Source organism: Anopheles darlingi, chromosome 3 (genome assembly GCF_943734745.1).
Source record: "Anopheles darlingi chromosome 3, idAnoDarlMG_H_01, whole genome shotgun sequence".
Lineage (NCBI taxonomy): Eukaryota > Metazoa > Arthropoda > Insecta > Diptera > Culicidae > Anopheles > Anopheles darlingi.
The window spans coordinates 8,034,356-8,052,432 of record NC_064875.1 but is presented as its reverse complement, the minus strand read 5'-3'; the positions used below and the strand labels follow the sequence as shown (position 1 = coordinate 8,052,432).

General features: G+C 50.0%; 3 protein-coding genes across 3 annotated transcripts in view; 1 reads left to right on the top strand and 2 right to left on the bottom strand.

Annotated features, from left to right (window-relative positions):
* Positions 1-1,234: 1,234 nt before the first annotated feature.
* Positions 1,235-3,210, top strand: LOC125953970 (probable cytochrome P450 9f2). The gene is made up of 2 exons (XM_049683871.1): positions 1,235-1,530; positions 1,615-3,210. Exons 1-2 carry the CDS (start codon positions 1,319-1,321, stop codon positions 3,029-3,031), a joined length of 1,629 nt encoding a protein of 542 aa, XP_049539828.1. The 5' UTR covers positions 1,235-1,318; the 3' UTR covers positions 3,032-3,210.
* A 196-nt stretch (positions 3,211-3,406) lies between these two features.
* On the bottom strand, positions 3,407-7,540 carry LOC125953931 (helicase POLQ-like). The gene is made up of 5 exons (XM_049683785.1): positions 7,046-7,540; positions 4,282-6,989; positions 3,836-4,219; positions 3,629-3,763; positions 3,407-3,560 (listed from the first exon to the last, which is right to left on the bottom strand). The coding sequence occupies exons 1-5, from the start codon at positions 7,338-7,340 to the stop codon at positions 3,489-3,491; spliced, it is 3,594 nt and encodes a 1,197-aa protein (XP_049539742.1). The 5' UTR covers positions 7,341-7,540; the 3' UTR covers positions 3,407-3,488.
* A 360-nt stretch (positions 7,541-7,900) lies between these two features.
* Positions 7,901-18,077, bottom strand: part of LOC125953987 (G1/S-specific cyclin-D2) — a 38,612-nt gene continuing 28,435 nt past the window's right edge. The window contains exon 5 of the mRNA XM_049683905.1: positions 7,901-12,917. Within this exon, the coding sequence (XP_049539862.1) occupies positions 12,517-12,917 (401 nt within the window). The 3' untranslated portion in view covers positions 7,901-12,516. The remainder of the gene's footprint in view (positions 12,918-18,077) is intronic.

The window sequence follows — 18,077 nt, the reverse complement described above, 5'->3', positions numbered from 1 at the left end:
CGTGTTTGTAGACCTTCCTTGAACGCATTTTTGGCAATTTAAACCGTTTGCTTCAACGTCTTAATCAGATGCTTGATGACCCTCATTCGATGGTCTGTGATGCGATTCCTGGTGATTTTTTTTTTGCCAAATCACTCAAAAAGATCCCAGGATTGTTGTGGAGTGCCCTGAAATCGCCTTTGTTCGTTTGTTGCGATCTCCAGACCACATCGAGCTCGCATCGTGAGTGTGCAAAATTTTGCCCCTTCTTTTTGCGTTCGATTATTTTCGAATGTGTGCCTCAATACTGACAAAAGATTACCTTAAAATCAACTAACACGCGAAGCAGATGAAACCAATCCACCAAATACCAACTGTAGTAGGCGTATTTTGTATGGAAAATGTAATATTAACCAACCAGTTTTACGTTTCTAAAACGTCAAACTGGCATGATGGAGCCGGTTTCTACCGATGGCATCGAGTTGCTGGAGATTTTTTCAATTCAATCAGCCTCGTCGCGATGAGACAGCAGTTGATAATTAACGTGCTCAATACCGTGCCCACCATGCTACCGTTGAACAGCATTCGAACGTTGCCCAAATTGGGTATCATTTTCGCTCACCGAAGCCAACATGATAAGAATAGGTGTCCATTCGACGTGCGCTTGCTGATATGGGTGCAAAAAAAGCTCCCCCGCTGAATCATGTGCACGTGGTGCGTTCGCCAATCAGATATCTGCCAGCATTACTGGAATTTTATTGAACCAACCCACTTTTCTCTAATCCAATCGATCCTAAACGGATTCTCCTTCATCCCTAGATAACGCTTTGTTCTCTGCCAGTAGTGAGTCTGGTCAGTTTATCTAAATTTATTGCGCGCGTCAATCGCTGGATGAAACCAGTTCGATTCTCCATTCATAGAGCTCTCCCCCCTGTACCATTAACGGCACAACAACTCTCTGCCGCTCACGACACATTCACGCTATCGCTCACATACTGACTTCACACCCTTCCTCCAGAACAAATAGCAAACCTACGACCTCACCATCGGGATGGGGCGCGTCGCCAAAAACTGCTTGTCACGGTACTCCCATCCAATCTGCAATACTTCCTCTCGCTCCACCCCACGAAAATCACCACCATCAACAGCCTATCTAATCAGTTGGAGGAAGCACCAAACATGCGACGGCAGGCGGTATTTCGGACGGTATAAAAAGCCCCGCACAATCGCGAACCGGTTTCAGTGTTCGGCGAGCCAGATAACGTGTACTAGAAGTGTTCATCCTACTGCGTGTGTTCTGTAGTTTTTTTTTGTGGAGAAATTAACCTTGGCATCGACGATGGAGATCGATCTGGTGTACCTGTTGTCCCTGATAGGGATCCTGGGGTCCTTATATTACTATCTTACCAGGAACAACAACTACTTTCACGACAAACCGATCCCTTCGCTAGCGGTTGAACCGTTGTTCGGTAGCTCGAGGCGTCTCTTCCTCAAGAAAACGTCTTTTACCGGATTCATCGTGGACATTTACAACAAGTTCCCGTCGGTGAAGTAAGTGAGCGAAGCCTTACAGAGGGCATGGCGCGTGGCGGGTCACCTAACAGTGTGTGTTTTCATTCCACTTATCTTCACTAGGGTGCTGGGTATGTTCGATTTGACTTCACCAGTGTTTTTCGTGCGTGATCCGGAGCTGATCAAGCGCATCGGCGTGAAGGACTTCGATTACTTCGTCAACCATCGGCAGGCCTTTGGAGCGTCCGAGGATCCGAATTCGGGCGCCCTGTTCGGCAAGACGCTGATTGGGTTGCAGGATCAAAAGTGGAGGGATATGCGGGCCACCCTTAGCCCGGCCTTCACCGGTAGCAAGATGAGGCAGATGTTCGAGCTGATCGTCGAGTGTAGCGTCAATATGGTGAAGCACTACGAGAGCGAAATCCGCACGAAGGGAGGCCCCCAGGAGCACGAGATGAAGGATGTGTTTACGCGCTTCGCCAACGATGTGATTGCCACGTGTGCGTTCGGCATAAAGGTGGACTCGCTGCGCAATACCGACAACGAGTTCTACACGAACGGCAAGAAGATGATGGCGTTCAATCGGCCGATCGTGCTGCTGAAGGTGCTCGGACTGCGGCTCGTTCCCAAGCTGATGGATCGGCTTGGGTTGGATCTGTTTGATCGCGAGCAGAGCCAGTACTTCTCGGAGATCATCCGTGATACGGTGCGAACCCGGGATGCGCATGGGATCGTGCGGCCGGATATGGTGCATTTGCTGATGCAGGCCCGCAAGGGTGCCCTCAAGCACCAGGAGCAGGAGAAGGAAAGCGAAACGGCGACAGGATTTGCGACGGTTGTGGAATCGGAAATCGGTCGTATGGTGGCGAATGGCGAGAAGGTGACGCCCATGACGGAGATGGAGATGATCGCGCAGTGTCTGATCTTCTTCCTCGCCGGTTTCGATACGGTTTCGACTTGCTTGACTTTCCTCGCCCACGAGCTCACCGTCAATCCGGACGTACAGCGCAAATTGTACGAAGAGATTCTCGAGACGAAGAACTCCCTCAACGGTGGCCAACTAACGTACGATGCCGTCAACAAGATGCGCTACATGGATATGGTCGTGTCGGAATCGTTGCGTATGTGGTCCCCGGCACCGTCCACTGATCGTGAGTGTGTGAAAGATTACGTAGTCGATGATGGTGCGGGAACGCGGTTCACCATCGACAAGGGTACCACCGTATTCATACCGATCGCCGGTTTGCACATGGATCCCCAGTACTACCCCAATCCGAAGAAATTCGATCCGGAGCGATTTAGCGAGGAGAATAAGCACAAAATCAATCCATCGGCTTATTTACCGTTCGGTATTGGACCGCGAAACTGTATTGGATCTCGATTCGCACTGATGGAGGTCAAAGCCATCATCTACTACATGCTGCTGGCGTTCTCGTTCGAGCGAACGCCCAACACGCAGGTACCGTTGCAGCTGGCGAAAGGATTCGCCGGTATGCGCAGTGAGAAGGGTGTGTTTGTGGAGTTCCGGCCGAGAAAGTGAATGTTCCCCTGACTGTCGGGATTGATATAATCGTCTCTAGCCTCTAGCCAGTAAGATGCTAGATACTTATGAGTCGCCTAGCGATCTTTAGCCGTGTTTTAAGTTTACGTTATAAGTGAAGTCCGCGTACTACGTAGCCTTTGTTAGATTAACAAACGTTTATTGTGATTGTGCGCCACATGAACGGATGAAGAAACCAATCAACGAAATAAATAATACAATTGCTCGCACCTTTACAAATGATGCCCGTGCTCCCCACCAACTGGGTAAATAGAATTCATCGAAACCAGTCCATTTAGCTACGTACAATCGGTGAGATCCGTTAGTTTGCCGTCGTGGTTAATTCATTTACTTAGCCTAGCCTACCTTCCCCCTCCATCCTAGCCTCGTTACGAACCGCTGTACACGAGTTCCTTTTCTCGCTGGAAAAGGTGCGCCAACGATCGGGACGAATCGTTTAACGATTCAGCTGCGATAGGTACTCTTCCGCCTGTTCGCGAAGTGCATCAACTTCCTGCATAAGTTTGGCCTGCAAATGCGAATGCGAATTAGAAGTGCCATGCGGTTTAGAAAGAAATGTCAAGCAAGAGTCAGTACCTTCGCACTCAGTATCAGCTGATTAGCTGCCCGGTAGTTCATGTGTTCGATCGATTCGACCAGCTCCTTCGACTTGGCACGTGCTATCGAGGCCAGCGTGGTGAATCCAGCCCGGTAGAGTTGCTTTGCACGTCCCTGCGAAGACGAAAAGAAGGTTCGTTAGCATGCCTCACGAATGGCACCATGTGCGTGGCAGTCCTGGCTCACCAGTTTCACCGACGGAAGCTCCATCAGTGGCATCAGCTCCTGCTTACAGCAATGCGTTAATCGCTCGATGATACCCGTTAGTAGATGCTTAAAGGCCCACAGTTCCGGTACTTCTTCGCACATTCGCAGTACACTGTAAGCCGTCCCGGCCGTACTATTCATAAGCGTTTGCAGGGAGCCAGCATTCACGTGATAACGCTGGGCGACCTCCTGTACGCTCGTCTGACGCCACAGCTCGTGCACGACCAGCACCCGGACGAAGCGGAGCATTTTGTGCATCTGCTCATCCGGAATGGCTCGCCTCGTAAGGATCTTTGTCATCAGCACATTACCTATGCCGTACCGTTCGGCAATACGTTGCTGTTCACTCGTCAGTTGATTGATCTGCAACAATAGAGAACGAGTGTCATCGATAGAAAGAGAGGTCTAGAGCCAAAAGCACTTACCAGTACGATCAGTTCGTCTACTTTTAGGTGCACCTCGCGACCATCCTCGAGCAGGATCAGATAAAAAAGATCGTACTCGTCGAGAACACACAGCCGCTTCCCGAGCGTTTGCATCTCATCATAATATCGGACTGCCTTCTCCATATCGAACCCTCCACGGATGGCCGCTTTGCCGAGGCGATTCACCTCCAGCTGGCTGCTTCGCTCGATCGTCTTGATCAGCTTGCCAGGCTGCGATGGATCCTTGTGGACGCGAATGAACGACGCCGTCCGCGGCGTCTCTTCGGGATGGGCGAACGGGAACATTGTCAATCTTGGAGCCTGCTCTTCCTCTTCTGCCGTACTGATCGTCACGATCATGTTGGGAGGATTACGGAGGCAGCTATCGTGCCGGGCCTTGATCGCATTGCCTTGATACAACTGTACGATCACTTCATCGGTGATCGTACTTAGCTCAAGCTGACGGCGTTCCGCTTGTTGGCTCAGTAGCGTGCTACTGGCAAGTGTTTGAAGAGCGTCACGGGTTCCACAGATCCCGAGACCGATTGCACTGAGCAGCAACGATTTAAACTGTACCCGATCGTCTTCCATGAGCGATGATTCCGCGAGATCCATCGGTGAACAAAGCATCTCGCAAACCTGCGGAATGTCACGTTGTGCGCAGACGAGGATCGAATCACCCTTTTCGCCGAATCCGGCACGCCCGGCTCGGCCCACCATCTGCTTGTAGCGGCTGAGCGTTAGGAAGCTGGTGCCGATGTACGGCGATCGAATGATGACACGCTGTGCGGGCAAGTTCACACCAGCGGCCAGTGTCGAGGTGCACACGATCAGTGACAGCACTCCGGCCCGAAACGCATCCTCGATCGTACGCCGTTCATCTTGCGTCAGTCCAGCGTGATGGTAGGCGACTCCGACGCGAAAAGACTGGGGCAAGATCGGTGCCACCGAACCATCCTCGGCTAACGATTTGATCAATTTTGCCTTCTCTTCGGCCCGGTGCTCCGCTAGGGCAGGTGGCAGATGTTTCGCCAGCATCGCAGACAAGTTCTCGCACATCCGTTTCGTCGGACAAAACACCAGGCAGGAACCGTTTGGGATGACCTGTAGGATCAGTCCCACGATACCGTCTGGATCGATCCGTCGGAGTTCATCCGAGTAATCCTCAAATCGGAGTGATCGCTTCTCACCGAACACCTGCTCACTTGCACGTGCACCGTGGCCTTGCTGACCGCGCACCTCGTACAGTGCCTCTCCACACTTGACGTACTCTTGCAGCTCCACCGGACGAAAGTCCCGACAGTACACGTCGGCCAGCATAAACCGGGCGACCTCGTTTAAGTTCCCGATCGTGGCACTCATTCCGACGATCTGAATGCCCGCACGCAGTGCCTGCACCTTGGTAATTAGCATCTCGAGACAAGCACCCCTGCGTGGTTCACCGATCATGTGCAGCTCATCGATCACGATCATACCGATCTCGTTGGCACGCGATTCCTCGACCAGCGAGTCCATCAGCATCATCGCCTTCTCGATCGTACACACGAAGATCGTGTTTTTCTTTCGCCGCCTCCGTGGAGGACACTGGCCCTTGCCTCCACTGTACTCCTCCAGCAGAAATTGTAGCTCGATCGAGAATGGGCTAAGTGCGATCATCTTTTCCTGGGCCAGTGAAACGTACGGCACAATGAAGATAACGTTGCGCAACCGACACAGCACCTCCCGAAGCATTAGTATCTCCGCTACTAGCGTCTTGCCACCGCTTGTCGGTAGGGCGTAGATCAGATTACGGCGCTCCCGTACGGCCGGTAGCTCGAGACATTCACGCTGCCAATCGTACAGCTCGCCGATACCACGAAAATCCCTCAGAATGCGGCGAACGGACGACGGTAGCCCATAGAACGGACCCTTCTCGAGGAAGAGCGATGAGACGCGAGGTTTGACGGCGGTCTGTTGGATCTCTTCATCCCAATCGATGGCCGCGAGTGTGCTGGATATCTTTGGTGTTGGTGGTGGAGGTGGCGGCTCCTCAACGCCCGCTACCTCTAGCGTCTCTGCTTCCATCTGATCGAGGTTCGTCATATCGTGCAGCGTTCGCTCGCAATCGGCAAAGATCCGTTCGACTTCGTTCATCTGTAGCTTCCGTTGCTCATCGGAGAGATTATGGGGTAAGGCCGGTTCGTCCTCCGTTGCCCCCGGCCGCACCATACGCTCTCGATCGTCTCCATTGTTTTGGGAGGAACGGATAAGTTCGGCTCTGTTTTCGCTTTCGATCAGCACCGATTGATCGAGCCGCATATACTGGGAACAGATGGCGGGATTCGTAAATACCTCGAACAGCTCATCACCCAGCGCAGGTAACTGGCTGGCTATATGCGTTGCGTTAATCCGGGAGGTGCCCAACTTGCGCAACTTATCCCGTATGATGTCATCTGTGTTGAGTGTCTCATTATTACGGACCACCTCCTGACCGCACGGTAACAGATCCTCGTCGTCGTTATCATCCTCGCAGCTCGTCGCACTTCGACGTGACTTCGTCAACGACTCAGTCCGTGAAGGATCGTTCTCACCGTTGCTATCGTCGCTGGCTGCCGGTGGTGCAACGCCTGCTGCTTCTGCTTCCATGCTCATCTGCAGTACGTAAATCTTGCGTCCTCCGTTGCTCGATCTTCGACGTTTGGGCGTGCTGGCCAGTATCTTCGGTTCAGCTGAAAAGGGGAAATGGCAGTAAGACAAGATCGAGGACAGAACCAACCCGTATTACCTCCCACCGATAGCGATCGTTTGAATTTGGTCTTCGACAAGCCGTTTTTCGGGGAAGCCGGTTTCCGGGTGTTCGCCTGCTGTTCGATGCTCTCCAGGTCGACGGCATTGAGCAGCGTGTTGTCGAGTTCCATGAGTTGCGCCACCTTCGATTCATCCTTGCGTTTCACGGTCCGCACCGCAACAGGAGTCCGGAAAACGGAAGGACTCGTCGGTGGGATCTGGTGGTCCAGCGGCAGCAAACCTTTGCGCGGTTTCGTCGGCAACTGCAGCGGAGTCCGGAAACTGCGCGACATGATGCTCGGCGGGTCGAGATGGAAGATTTATCAACCGGAAAGTGCAACTAAATCCACAACATCCTTCGATTGCACAAACGCCGGTTGCAAAAATGAAGACCTTCTCTCCTTCAATGAGGATTTTCCTCAGTACGGGTATTGAAACCAACTTCCTGGGCCTTGAATTCGTTCTTACCACCTTTATTTTATCACGAAATTCACGAAAAAAGGCCGAAAAAGATAGAAAATTCCCACGCACAGCTGTTCCAAGAAGAAGACAACGAAGAAGAAAACAGATAAATCGATAAATTTCGTCGTAAAACGATAAAAACGAAATCTACTACAAGGCGGAATGAAGTGAAAGTGTGTTTATATTCATGAATTCGAGAGACGAATGTGCTATAAAATTCAAACTTAACGGCTTTCAGTTTTTTTTCCAAATTTTACCGAATTTTTTTGGTTTCTGCACTGAAAATCGTCAGAAATAAGCTTATTAACTTAAATGAAACAAACACCCCATTACATAATTCGTCGCGTATTCCACCCCCATCCAACTGTAGTAAAAAACCAATGAATTCCTTTTTCAAACATTTTATTGTTCACTGTTTTCACTTACTAGCAAACGAAAGAAGTAATAGTAATAAAAAATATGCTGACATGAAACCGACACGAGGAGAAGCCCGATCTCCTGCTCCTCCTGCTGTTGGGTGCTGCTGGGTCGTGTATAGTCAACCCGCAGCCGCAGTTTGCGCCTCATGGCGTGTGAACAAGCGCACACAACAAGGATACACCTGGGAATTTTCTGGCCCTGATGGAACTTTTCCTCTACCTTTTTGTTTTCCCTTGTGTCTTTTCCTTCTCTATCTAGTAATCCTCTCTCGGCTCGGCCTGAACGCTAAGCTAAGCGGCTTCCTAAGCTATGAAGTGCATTAACGGTAAACTTAACATTAAACTCTCGAGGAGCGCACCAAACAATTCCAACTTTTCTGTGTCCTGTGCGCGCGCGCGCACGAAACTACTAAAAACTGTCCGATACATGTAGCGTTCTATAGATAAAGAAATCGATTCAAACTTCACGTACATAAATTCTAATGACGAACGGTGCTCGCGCGCGGATCGAGCATCTTCATGTTGGATGCGCCTGTGGTGTGTGGTTTTTGTAGGAATTCATGTTTCTTTAAATCCTCATCTTGCGCTAATATGGGCTTCTAAGAAATCTTCCCTAACTAGTGGGAAAGGACCTTAAATAAGCAGTTCATTTTATCCTTGTACGGGAAATCCGCTTCACCCTTTTCCCTCTCTACCGGGCAGCACACGGCGTGTTGCATTTGTGCGGACAATTTTGGTATTAATATGCATCGTCGTGCGAGCCATTGTTGCTGCTGCTGCTACTCCAGATTTCTTTTTAGTCGCGATTCTCTCCAATCGTATAAATAGGTTATAAATTCTCTTAATTAAGACTAGATTAACAAAAAGATGGGGTAGATGGACAAAAATGAACTGTAACGAGAAGAGCGGGAAGCAAACAAACAAGTTCAACGGGATTCATCAACGAGCTTTCACTGAGCAATAAAAAAAACTGAATAAGAAAACATCCCAAAACTGGCGCATGCCAACCTCCTCTTAAGTAGCTTCTCTTCCCCCTCCCCGCACCTTCCCCATTTGCTCGCAAGCAGCACCACTCTCGCTCGCGAAGCCTGATCTTCATTCAATCCGTCCATATAATTTGTTCACACTTCTGCTGCTTCTACTCTACTCTCCCCCCTTAAGCGCTAGGTTCTCTCTAAGGATTACTCCTTATTTTAAATGTCGACAAACACCCTAGATTCATGTATGTACAGACTGTGCGTATGCGCTTCTATGCAGGTCCTGCCATAGATCTCCCTGTCCTCCACTCTCTCTCTCGTGTGCGTGTGTATATAGTCTTAACTCGCTTCCATCAAGTAATGAGATCGCTCGGCCCTAAACTATTATTCGATCGCGCCCGATCGAACGGAACAAATACCCTAAAACTCGGAACTAAATTTACAAAAACTGGGGGGTTTTCCGAAGGTCTTCCCTCCCTTCCTCCCCTGATAATGCGTCAAGCAAGAGTTGGTGGTGGTGATGGTGGCAGCTTGCGAAGAAAATGCGTTTCACAAAAATGCCCTTCTTTTCTGCTTTGTTTATCTCCTAGCTATACTCGCTCTTGAACTATCGCTGAACTTTACGAATAAATGCAAATCATATGAAGTAGTTTGTATGTTCCTGCAACTCTTTTGTAAGTAGTGTTCGGTACGCTAACTAAACTGGATAGTTTGTGTCTCTGATGTAATGGCATCGCTCGAGCGTATTTTGTAGTTTTGGCAGCATCTCCCTCCCCCCTCCCTCCTTTCTAGCCTTCCGCAAATGCACCATCATCGATTAATTGTCTAAACGACTGTCCTTATATATTCTAGCAATAGAGCTCTCACAAGGTGTTGCATTCTAGAGTGTATTCATCGTTCTGTACAATTCAGTACTGAAATCCATCCCTTATTCTAAAATTAACCTTTTCACATTCAAACATACACATTCATTTCACACATTCAATTCGCATCCATATTGCTCACTCACTCACACTCTCTCTCAATCGCGCGACCGTTTTCCTATCAAATTCTATGTTTCGTACCCTCCCCCTCCCTCTTCTTACATCTGGTTTTACATCTTTGGCAAAGAGAAAAAAAAACAGTTACATTCTAAAAACTTAACGCGTTCTAATTCCCATCTGTTGTGTGTCTCCTATTCTCTCCAGTGAAACGGCCGGCAGAAGCAGTAGTAGTAATAGTATGTGCGTGACTTGTTTTATCATTTCGTTGGACGCATTTGCGATTTCTAGTCTCTCGTTTTCTAGCGCAAGAGTGTAGGATTATAACTTCGTGCTTCGTTGTATAACTTTCGTTGCATTCCAAGTTTGTGTTTGTTTCATATCTCGGTGGCATGCCCGCTAGTACCATTTTGCCGCGATCCTCGCACTGGTGCCCTTCATTCATCGCTCTATGATTAGGCTGGTCGTATCGGGGTTTTCTGATGGACGTATTTCAAGGATTGTTTTAGACCTCATTTGCCGGAATCGATGGGAATATGAAGAATAGAAAGTAAGTGAGTATGAAAAAAGTAGCTCACTGTTCGATTAAGGTGTCCGAAGAAGGTGATTATAACAGGCGCACTTCTCTGGTACCGACTTCGCTTCGCTATTCTGGCTACTGCGGCGCTAGTGTTTGTATCTGTACGAACAACAGTTTCCCATTAGACCTATTTCTTAACCATCTCCTTACTCTCTCTCTCAAAAGCGTATCTGGTTTCCATTTGTTTTTTGCATTTCATTGTTTTATATTAGTTTTTTTTCCACTTCTGATTTTTCCTTTTTCAAGTGTTTTGTCACATTTTCTTAACAAATTACTAAACCTATCCTTTAGCTTGTACCATCCTCTCCGTTCTGTTCTCTTCTTTTTACAGGTAAAACTTCTAGTTTTCTTTTTTTAATTCAACCAAGTGCATCAACCAAAACTCAACCAAGTGAATTAATGGCGAGATGAACAGAGAAAGTAATAAACGTAGAAACAGGAATGATGGGGGAGTTTACAGTATGAATAATGAAGAGCAAAATGAAGGTGCGCATAGTTAATAAAAATGAAATAGAAAAAAAACAGATAACTCAACAATCGTACTAGAATAAGCATGTTGCTTTCTTGTTTTGTTTCATGAAAAAAAAGGTGATAGAAGAAAAGAGAACAAGAGCAAGAAAAATCGAATGCTTGATGTGTTGCGCCACGACAATCAGCCCCAGAACCAGCAAAGCTCACGCTGATCGATGACGTACACTATACCATAGGCCACACTCCACTACTTATCGCTGAGATAGCGGCTAATATTTACAGTTCGCGACAAGCCGTGGTGCCACCTTCCCTTGTTCCTTTCACCCATCTCTCCCGCTCTCTCTCTCTCTCTCTCTCTCTCTCTCTCTCTCTCTCTCTCTTTTCCCACTGTATCGTCTCACGTTTGTATGGCTCGTCGTCACAGATATCTGCTACACACACACACACCCATCCCATCAGGCATCATCACCTTCGGTTCTACACCTCATCGTTATCAAAGCCAAACGGAAGGCGATGAAAGAAGTAGAAAAAGTGCCAACATCTTATCAGCTGCTCTTCCTTCTGGGTGCTACTACTGTCCGTGATGGTAGTGGTGTCACGATCGCAACATACCCCCCCTTCTCCCTCTGTCTTTCGCTTTCTACCTTATCTTGCTCGAGAGGCCTTTAAATGCTCTATTACCGCGCGCAGCGCAGCGTGTGTCTAAGGTGATGGAGCTGTTGCGCGTCCCCTACCCTGTCCATGCTACGTGTTTACTTTCGCGCGCTCTTTCTCTCCCTCTCTGCCTATCGTCACATCATGCGCCAACTAACTTCCGCGCGCGCTGTGTAACTCTTTAACAAAACTATCTTTTTACATTGTCGCACAGTGCGCGCCTCCACCTCTCATGGAGAGCTCGTTATCGCGCAAACATCGAGGTGATGGCGGCTCTCTCTCTCTCTCTCTCTCTCTCTCTCTCGGCACGGCGATCGTGAGGCAGTAAAACGGCAAAGAAGAATGGGTCTGTCAGGCGCCTCCATATATACTTTGTGTAACCGCCCTCTCGATGATGGGTGGTGTCGCGGTTTCAGAGGGAAAGGGGGAATTCTTTAGCATTTTCATAGGCGCGTTGTTGTTGGGTAACACCTTGAAGAAGCTAAATATATCTCCTTAACCCACATCCAACGCTAGTCGCCCCCCCCCCACCGGAAGTGATAGGAAAAGGATATTGAATATTTACAAAAGGGATATTAACCGTGTGGCTAAGCAGGGTTAGGTTTGCTACACGTTATCGCTAAAGACATCTCGAGGGGGTAGTGTGCGCGAGCGGGAGCGTTCCTGGGAGCAGTGCTAGTTGGACGACAACGATGGTGGCGGCGATCGGCACTTCCAGGTAAACGTGTAGATGTGTGATAGTAGCATATGCGATAGAGAGACGGTATGTCTCTTCTTCTATCGAAATTGGGTCGATACCGTGTGTTTTGATGTCGCTGGTTCCAAACGAAGAAGAACTAAACGAAGCTGGATCGAGAATGGTAGGAACGGCGGCGGCGGTGGCGGCGCATCGCATGGCCTAATGGTAATGGCGAGTGCGCGGCGACTTAGAAGTAGATGTACTGCACATCGGTCGGCGTTTCCGGTTGCTGCTGTTGTGGCGGACCGCCGCCATTGCTGGTAGCGGTCGCCGAGGACAGCTTCTGGGGGGCCTGCTGATACTGCTCCTTGCAACTGCTGCCAGCCGCCACCGCCAGCTGCTGCTGGTGCTGTTGGGCGGCTTGCTGTTGCTGTTGCTGCTGCTGTTGGCACTGCTTGTCGGCGATCTCGCGGGCCACAATCTCTTCGATGATTTTCACCACGAAATCAATCTTGTTCAGATCGTGCATCGTCAGCCGGCACAGGTCGTAGCCGACGGCGAGCTTGGTCGACACGTTGAGTCCTCGTGTTGCCGACGCGATGCAGGCCACCGCAAGCAGCGAAGGTTCCAATTGCATAAAGATGGTTTCTGTCGATGGAAAGAACGAACGGTAAGAAGAACCATTAGTAAGAGAAAACGATAGGTGGACAAAGAAGAGGGATGCTGAGGAGAGGGGCGACTGTGGACAAGGCACTGTGTGTCCGCCGCTGCTTCTCGTGAGCTGAGTGTTTTTCAGGTAATATTAACGTCCTGCTTGCTTGCTTTCTTAGGACCTCGTCGCTTCAGGTAAAACGCACACACACACCCGGCAATTCCACCTTCGCTGCCTCATCTTTTCTCATCCGTGCAATTTCGGTCGCAACGCATCAAAATCCTTATGACCAACAGAGACGGAGAGAGCGTTCATCATTATTTCGAGTTGTGATGGTGGTCCCTCTGCTTCCTCTCTCGAGGCGAGGAGGCTCAAGGCTCATGTTACGGTCGATCGGGCGCGGCCAGGCCAGGGTTGCTTTTGCAGAAACCGGCGCAGCAGCAACGGCGCGGGATCGCACATATTTCATCCTTCCCGAACCATCCCGAAGACAACCGGGCACAAATGCCTCTTTTCTCGCTACTCTACCGTCTCTCGGTTCCTCTCCTTTGCACGGATCTCTCTTCTTCACTTCAGCACTTTTTCAAGATCAAATCAAAACACAACTCGGCAAACAACGCATTGTGGGCCCGAGGAACGGAGAACCGGATGTGCTTTAAACGAGAGGAGACACACACACACACACAGTCTTTTTCTTGTTGTGTTGTGCACACACAGGATACGCGAGATCCTCGATGCATCGCTCGCTGCGCGGCGAATGCTTGCTCCTATCCTTCTTCGCCTCAGAGAGCTCCTCATCCTCTTATCGCGCTGCATCGTAAACGAACTCTGCGACGACGTGATAATACCTCAACAAACGTTTTGTTGCCCCTCATCACCGTTACTACTCTAGTTGCTTCCCTTTCAACAGACAATTAAAGGGTAAATAAATAACCGATCGAATCCATCGCCAGCCATCCATAGACCACAGCAGCAGCAGCAGCAGCGCATCCGTATTGCGCACAGGCTGGCTGCGTGGCCACCACCCTTTGGCTGCTGCTGACCTTCGTCGTTCCGCCATGAAAACCTAGGCCATTACGTCGATTGTTTGCTTTTCGGTATGGTTTTTTGATAATAATTGCGTGCAGTTTCGGTTGCAGGCAGGAAGAGAACTAACCCACAGACAGACAGGCAGGCAGGCAGGCACAGAGAGGACTCTATAAAATAATAAACCCAAACAACTAAACGAAGCGAAAACGCTGTTGCCCTGTGTGTGTGCCGCAATTAAGAAACCCAAGTAATACACAAGGCTAGGTCGGTTAAGGTGGTGGTAAAGAACGGAACACAAACGTGAAACCCTCGCTCACCATCCTCCAATAAATATTTGGAAGTAAGGAAAGAGCATCAGCCGAGCAGTAAAAAGGGCATCCAGCATAAACCAGTAAATCGAAGTAAATCCTGCTGAACGAAGCGAAGAAACATTTATAGCTCGCCCCGGTTCGCATGGGTGCGCCTGCAGGGCTTGCGTTGTTTGAAGATGAACCGCAGCCTCAGCAGCAGCAGCAACAGAATCGATTGCAATCGATGCAACACGAACGAACACGGGAAGGGCAGAGGCTGGTTCGCATCATATTTTATGATCTTCGCAAAACCTCGAATCCAGTTACATGTGGCGCAGCAGCAGCAACAGCAGAAACAGAAAGCTTCCTCCTCTCTTTAGGAGTCGGAGGAGCTGGAGCTATAATAAAATGCCCGGGAAAACCGAAACGCTGCAGCCTCTTCTGTGTTCCAGAGTTCCAGTGTGTGTTCTACGCAGCAGCAGCAACAACAAATGTGGCACACATTTATGCCAAATGATCCTTGGGCGATTGTTTATAATGAAAAACATCGAGCATAAGCCGCGCGCCTGAATGCACAGCGAAAAAACGTGGTCGTTTGTTGCAGCCGGCCTTGTGCGCACGCACAGACTGACTGGAGAATATGGTCAATTCGGACGAAAATTGCGATCGATTTCGAAACGCCACCTTGTCGTCGTCGTCGCCGAGTTGTACGTGCTATCTTATCCTGTATCGCGGGACCGCGATAATATACCAGTGGTCACACCACCACGATGTCGCGAAGGCATTTAAATGATATCCGGTTATCGGGGCCACCACACCACATCACGCGTCACGCCAGCGATCTTTCGCTTTCCTCTGCTGCCGTCGTTTAAAAGGCACCGCGAAATGACGCTAAATATTAAAAGTCACTCCTGCAGAGGCCTCTATTAAGCAAGGTGAGTAATGAGCGGACACGCGTGCCGATGCGCACATAAATGGGCTAGACGATCGATGCGCGCACGCGCGCGTGCTGTTGATGATCGTGATGGCGGCCAGAGAGAGATCAGACCAGCATCAGCCACCACTCGCCGGAGGATCGTGCATTAGCGGCGGCGAAACAACAGCAGCTGCATCCTCCCCATCATAAAAGCGCCTTCGCGCGGGGAGCAGCCAGGTGCATGGTTTTTGCGCACAACCGCGATGATCGCCAAAGCCCCAGGCCAGCGCGAACCGCATTTAAATGTCCTTTCCTGCGGGCTGTACACCAGCGACCAGCATGAGCATGATATGGTGGTGTGATCGCCGGCTGCTGCTGCTACTCTTTGTTTACAAACAACTTCGCATCCTTTTCCCTGCACGGCCATATTCCGGGATGGCGTGCATAGGGGGTTCTTCCGAAGATCAGAAAGATGGAAAAACAAGGACGAGAAACTCCACACACAAATGGATGGCGGAGTGTGCACCTTGCATTCACGAGAACCCGAAACGCGATCAAGGATTTCACCATTCCGACGCATCGTTTCCTTCGCCATCGGTCCAGCAGTCCGCCCGTCTTCGTAGTTGCGTTTTTGTTTTGTCTCTGGCCGGCCTCCTTATGGCAAGCGGACCATCAGCGGGCCCGAACTCCTCACGCACTCTCTCTTTCTCCCCACATAGCACCTGTCGTCGTCGTCGTCCTCGTTCGATGATCGTGTGGATCTCGGGATCTGTGTGTTTCCCCCTTTTAGTTCTTCTTCTGTTCGAAATTATGTTTTCCTACTTTGTGTTTTGGCATTTTGAGGTCGCGGTGGCGTCCACGTTGCCCGGTGCATCCTCCATACCCTTCTTGTGCGTCATCATCAAGCGATGGATGTGCGTCCGTCGTCTTCATATCCTAAACGGAGGAGCGCGCTGAAGGTGCCTGCTGCACATACACCGTCAGCGATCATCTCTGCTGCTGCTGTTGCCACCTGCCACCTTAATTCTCTCCGTTTTCCGAAGCACCCGAAAACCACCTGCTTTGGAGTTTTAACAGCACCATGCGATGCCCTCGATGGTCCTCCGGATGTTTCACCGGACAGACGGACAGGGGCAGGCAGGGCAGAAGGAAAGCGAACCGGGACCACGAGTTATTATCGTGTGTTGGAAATGGTTTTTGGGCTGCGAAACAACTCGACGGCCAGTGGGAAGTCGTTCTCTTTAAACGCACAATCGCCTCAAGGCAACCAAAAAGCTGCTGCTCGCCAATTTCGTCAATCAATTATTGGCACAACATCGCCTTCCAGCAGCAACAGATAAGCCTCATTAGCTGTCGCATCCAGTTGATGTATTTGTGTGTGCGTTGTGCTATTCGGCGGCGCCTACTGGGCATCTTGCCATCGTTTTTGGTGCAGTCCAGGCCTTCCTCCCCTTTAAAACAAGAAAGCCAGAGGGCGCACACCACTAATTACTGACCCCTAGGCGGCGTCTCGCGCGCTCGCGACGTCATGAGGGTCATGGTTCAAGGGAGCAGCAGCAGCAGCAGACGGCATGGATCTCCTCTGACCCTTTTTCTTCAAACACAAAAAATAGCGACAGATAAATGCAGCGCGCAAATGGGTGTCATTTGCTCTACGATCGCTCACGATCGGAAGGGAAGAAGGGTCTCCAGCGCGATGTCACATTCGCTCCGGTTCGGAACCGGAAGAAGGAACACCAAAAAAAAAAAGCAGTCCAGAAAGTGTACCGAGAGCGGAAGTGCATTCGGTGGTTCGGATGGAATGGGCGCAGAGAGCAAAAGCAAAAAACAAAGACCTGAAAGGAGAACCCTAGGAGAAGAACGGTTATCTTGCCCGATTGATCAAAACGATGATGATCGTGGCACGCCAGATGGCATATAACTACAGACACACCTAAAGAGGACGACGGTGACACGCGTGGTGGTGAAGATACAATCCTTGGCTCAAAGGACAAAGAGAAGACACACTGAAGGAGGAGGAGGACATGGCCGACCGACCCTCAATAGTAGCAAACACGCTCTAGGCGTCCCTCTTTTTCCAGTTCGATAAGCCCGAGAAAGTGTAACAGTCCTTCTTCGCGTGGTTGTCGTCCTTTAACCATTGCATCATCTGCACACACACCTTTGGATCCTCTTCCACCTTCTTCTCAATGCTAGGGAGGAGTAGCAGCAGTTTTTCTTGGTCCTTTGTCACCCTAGCTAAAGCTGCCTGCCTGCCAGCCTGGCCGTGTGTAACGTCTTCACCACCTGGCCTGTATGAGGTGTGTGTGCAGGGGAGTTCGGGTTGACGAATGTGTAATCAACGATCAAATATACACGCAACAATCGTAATCGGCCAACTGCACTCTGGCGATCCAAAACGCCACACTAAAGAAGGGACGCGGCCGCCTTATGCAGCATACCACCATCGGCATCGGCATAGGGAAGAAGGTGGCGAAGGTGAGAGAGGAGGATCGTCGTTTAATTTACGAATTTTCCTTAGACTTAGAGCAACCCCGGGGTCTTGCGTCCCCCTCTTCTTATCGCCGTGGAAAGGAAGGCTGACGCGAGCTCGAGGTTCGTCCTTTTTTCCCCCTTTCTTGTGAGGAGTTTCGATCGAGCTTGTGGTTCTCCTTCTCCTCCTCCTCCTGTGCAAATCGACTCGAACGATACACGCGAGCTGTTATTATGCATTTCCTTCCTGGAGAGGGGGTCTGGTCTCTGTGCGGTTCGTTCCTCCAGCGTTTGTGACGGAACGCACCACCTTCTTCAATCTCAAACATCTGCCTCCTGCTTCGGGGTGAACGTAATACTCCGCCGCTCCTCTAATCCTTGCAGTTCGAAGATGCTGCCCAGGTTAAGTGTTGTATAAACTGGACACCCCGCAGATTCGACCTACCTAC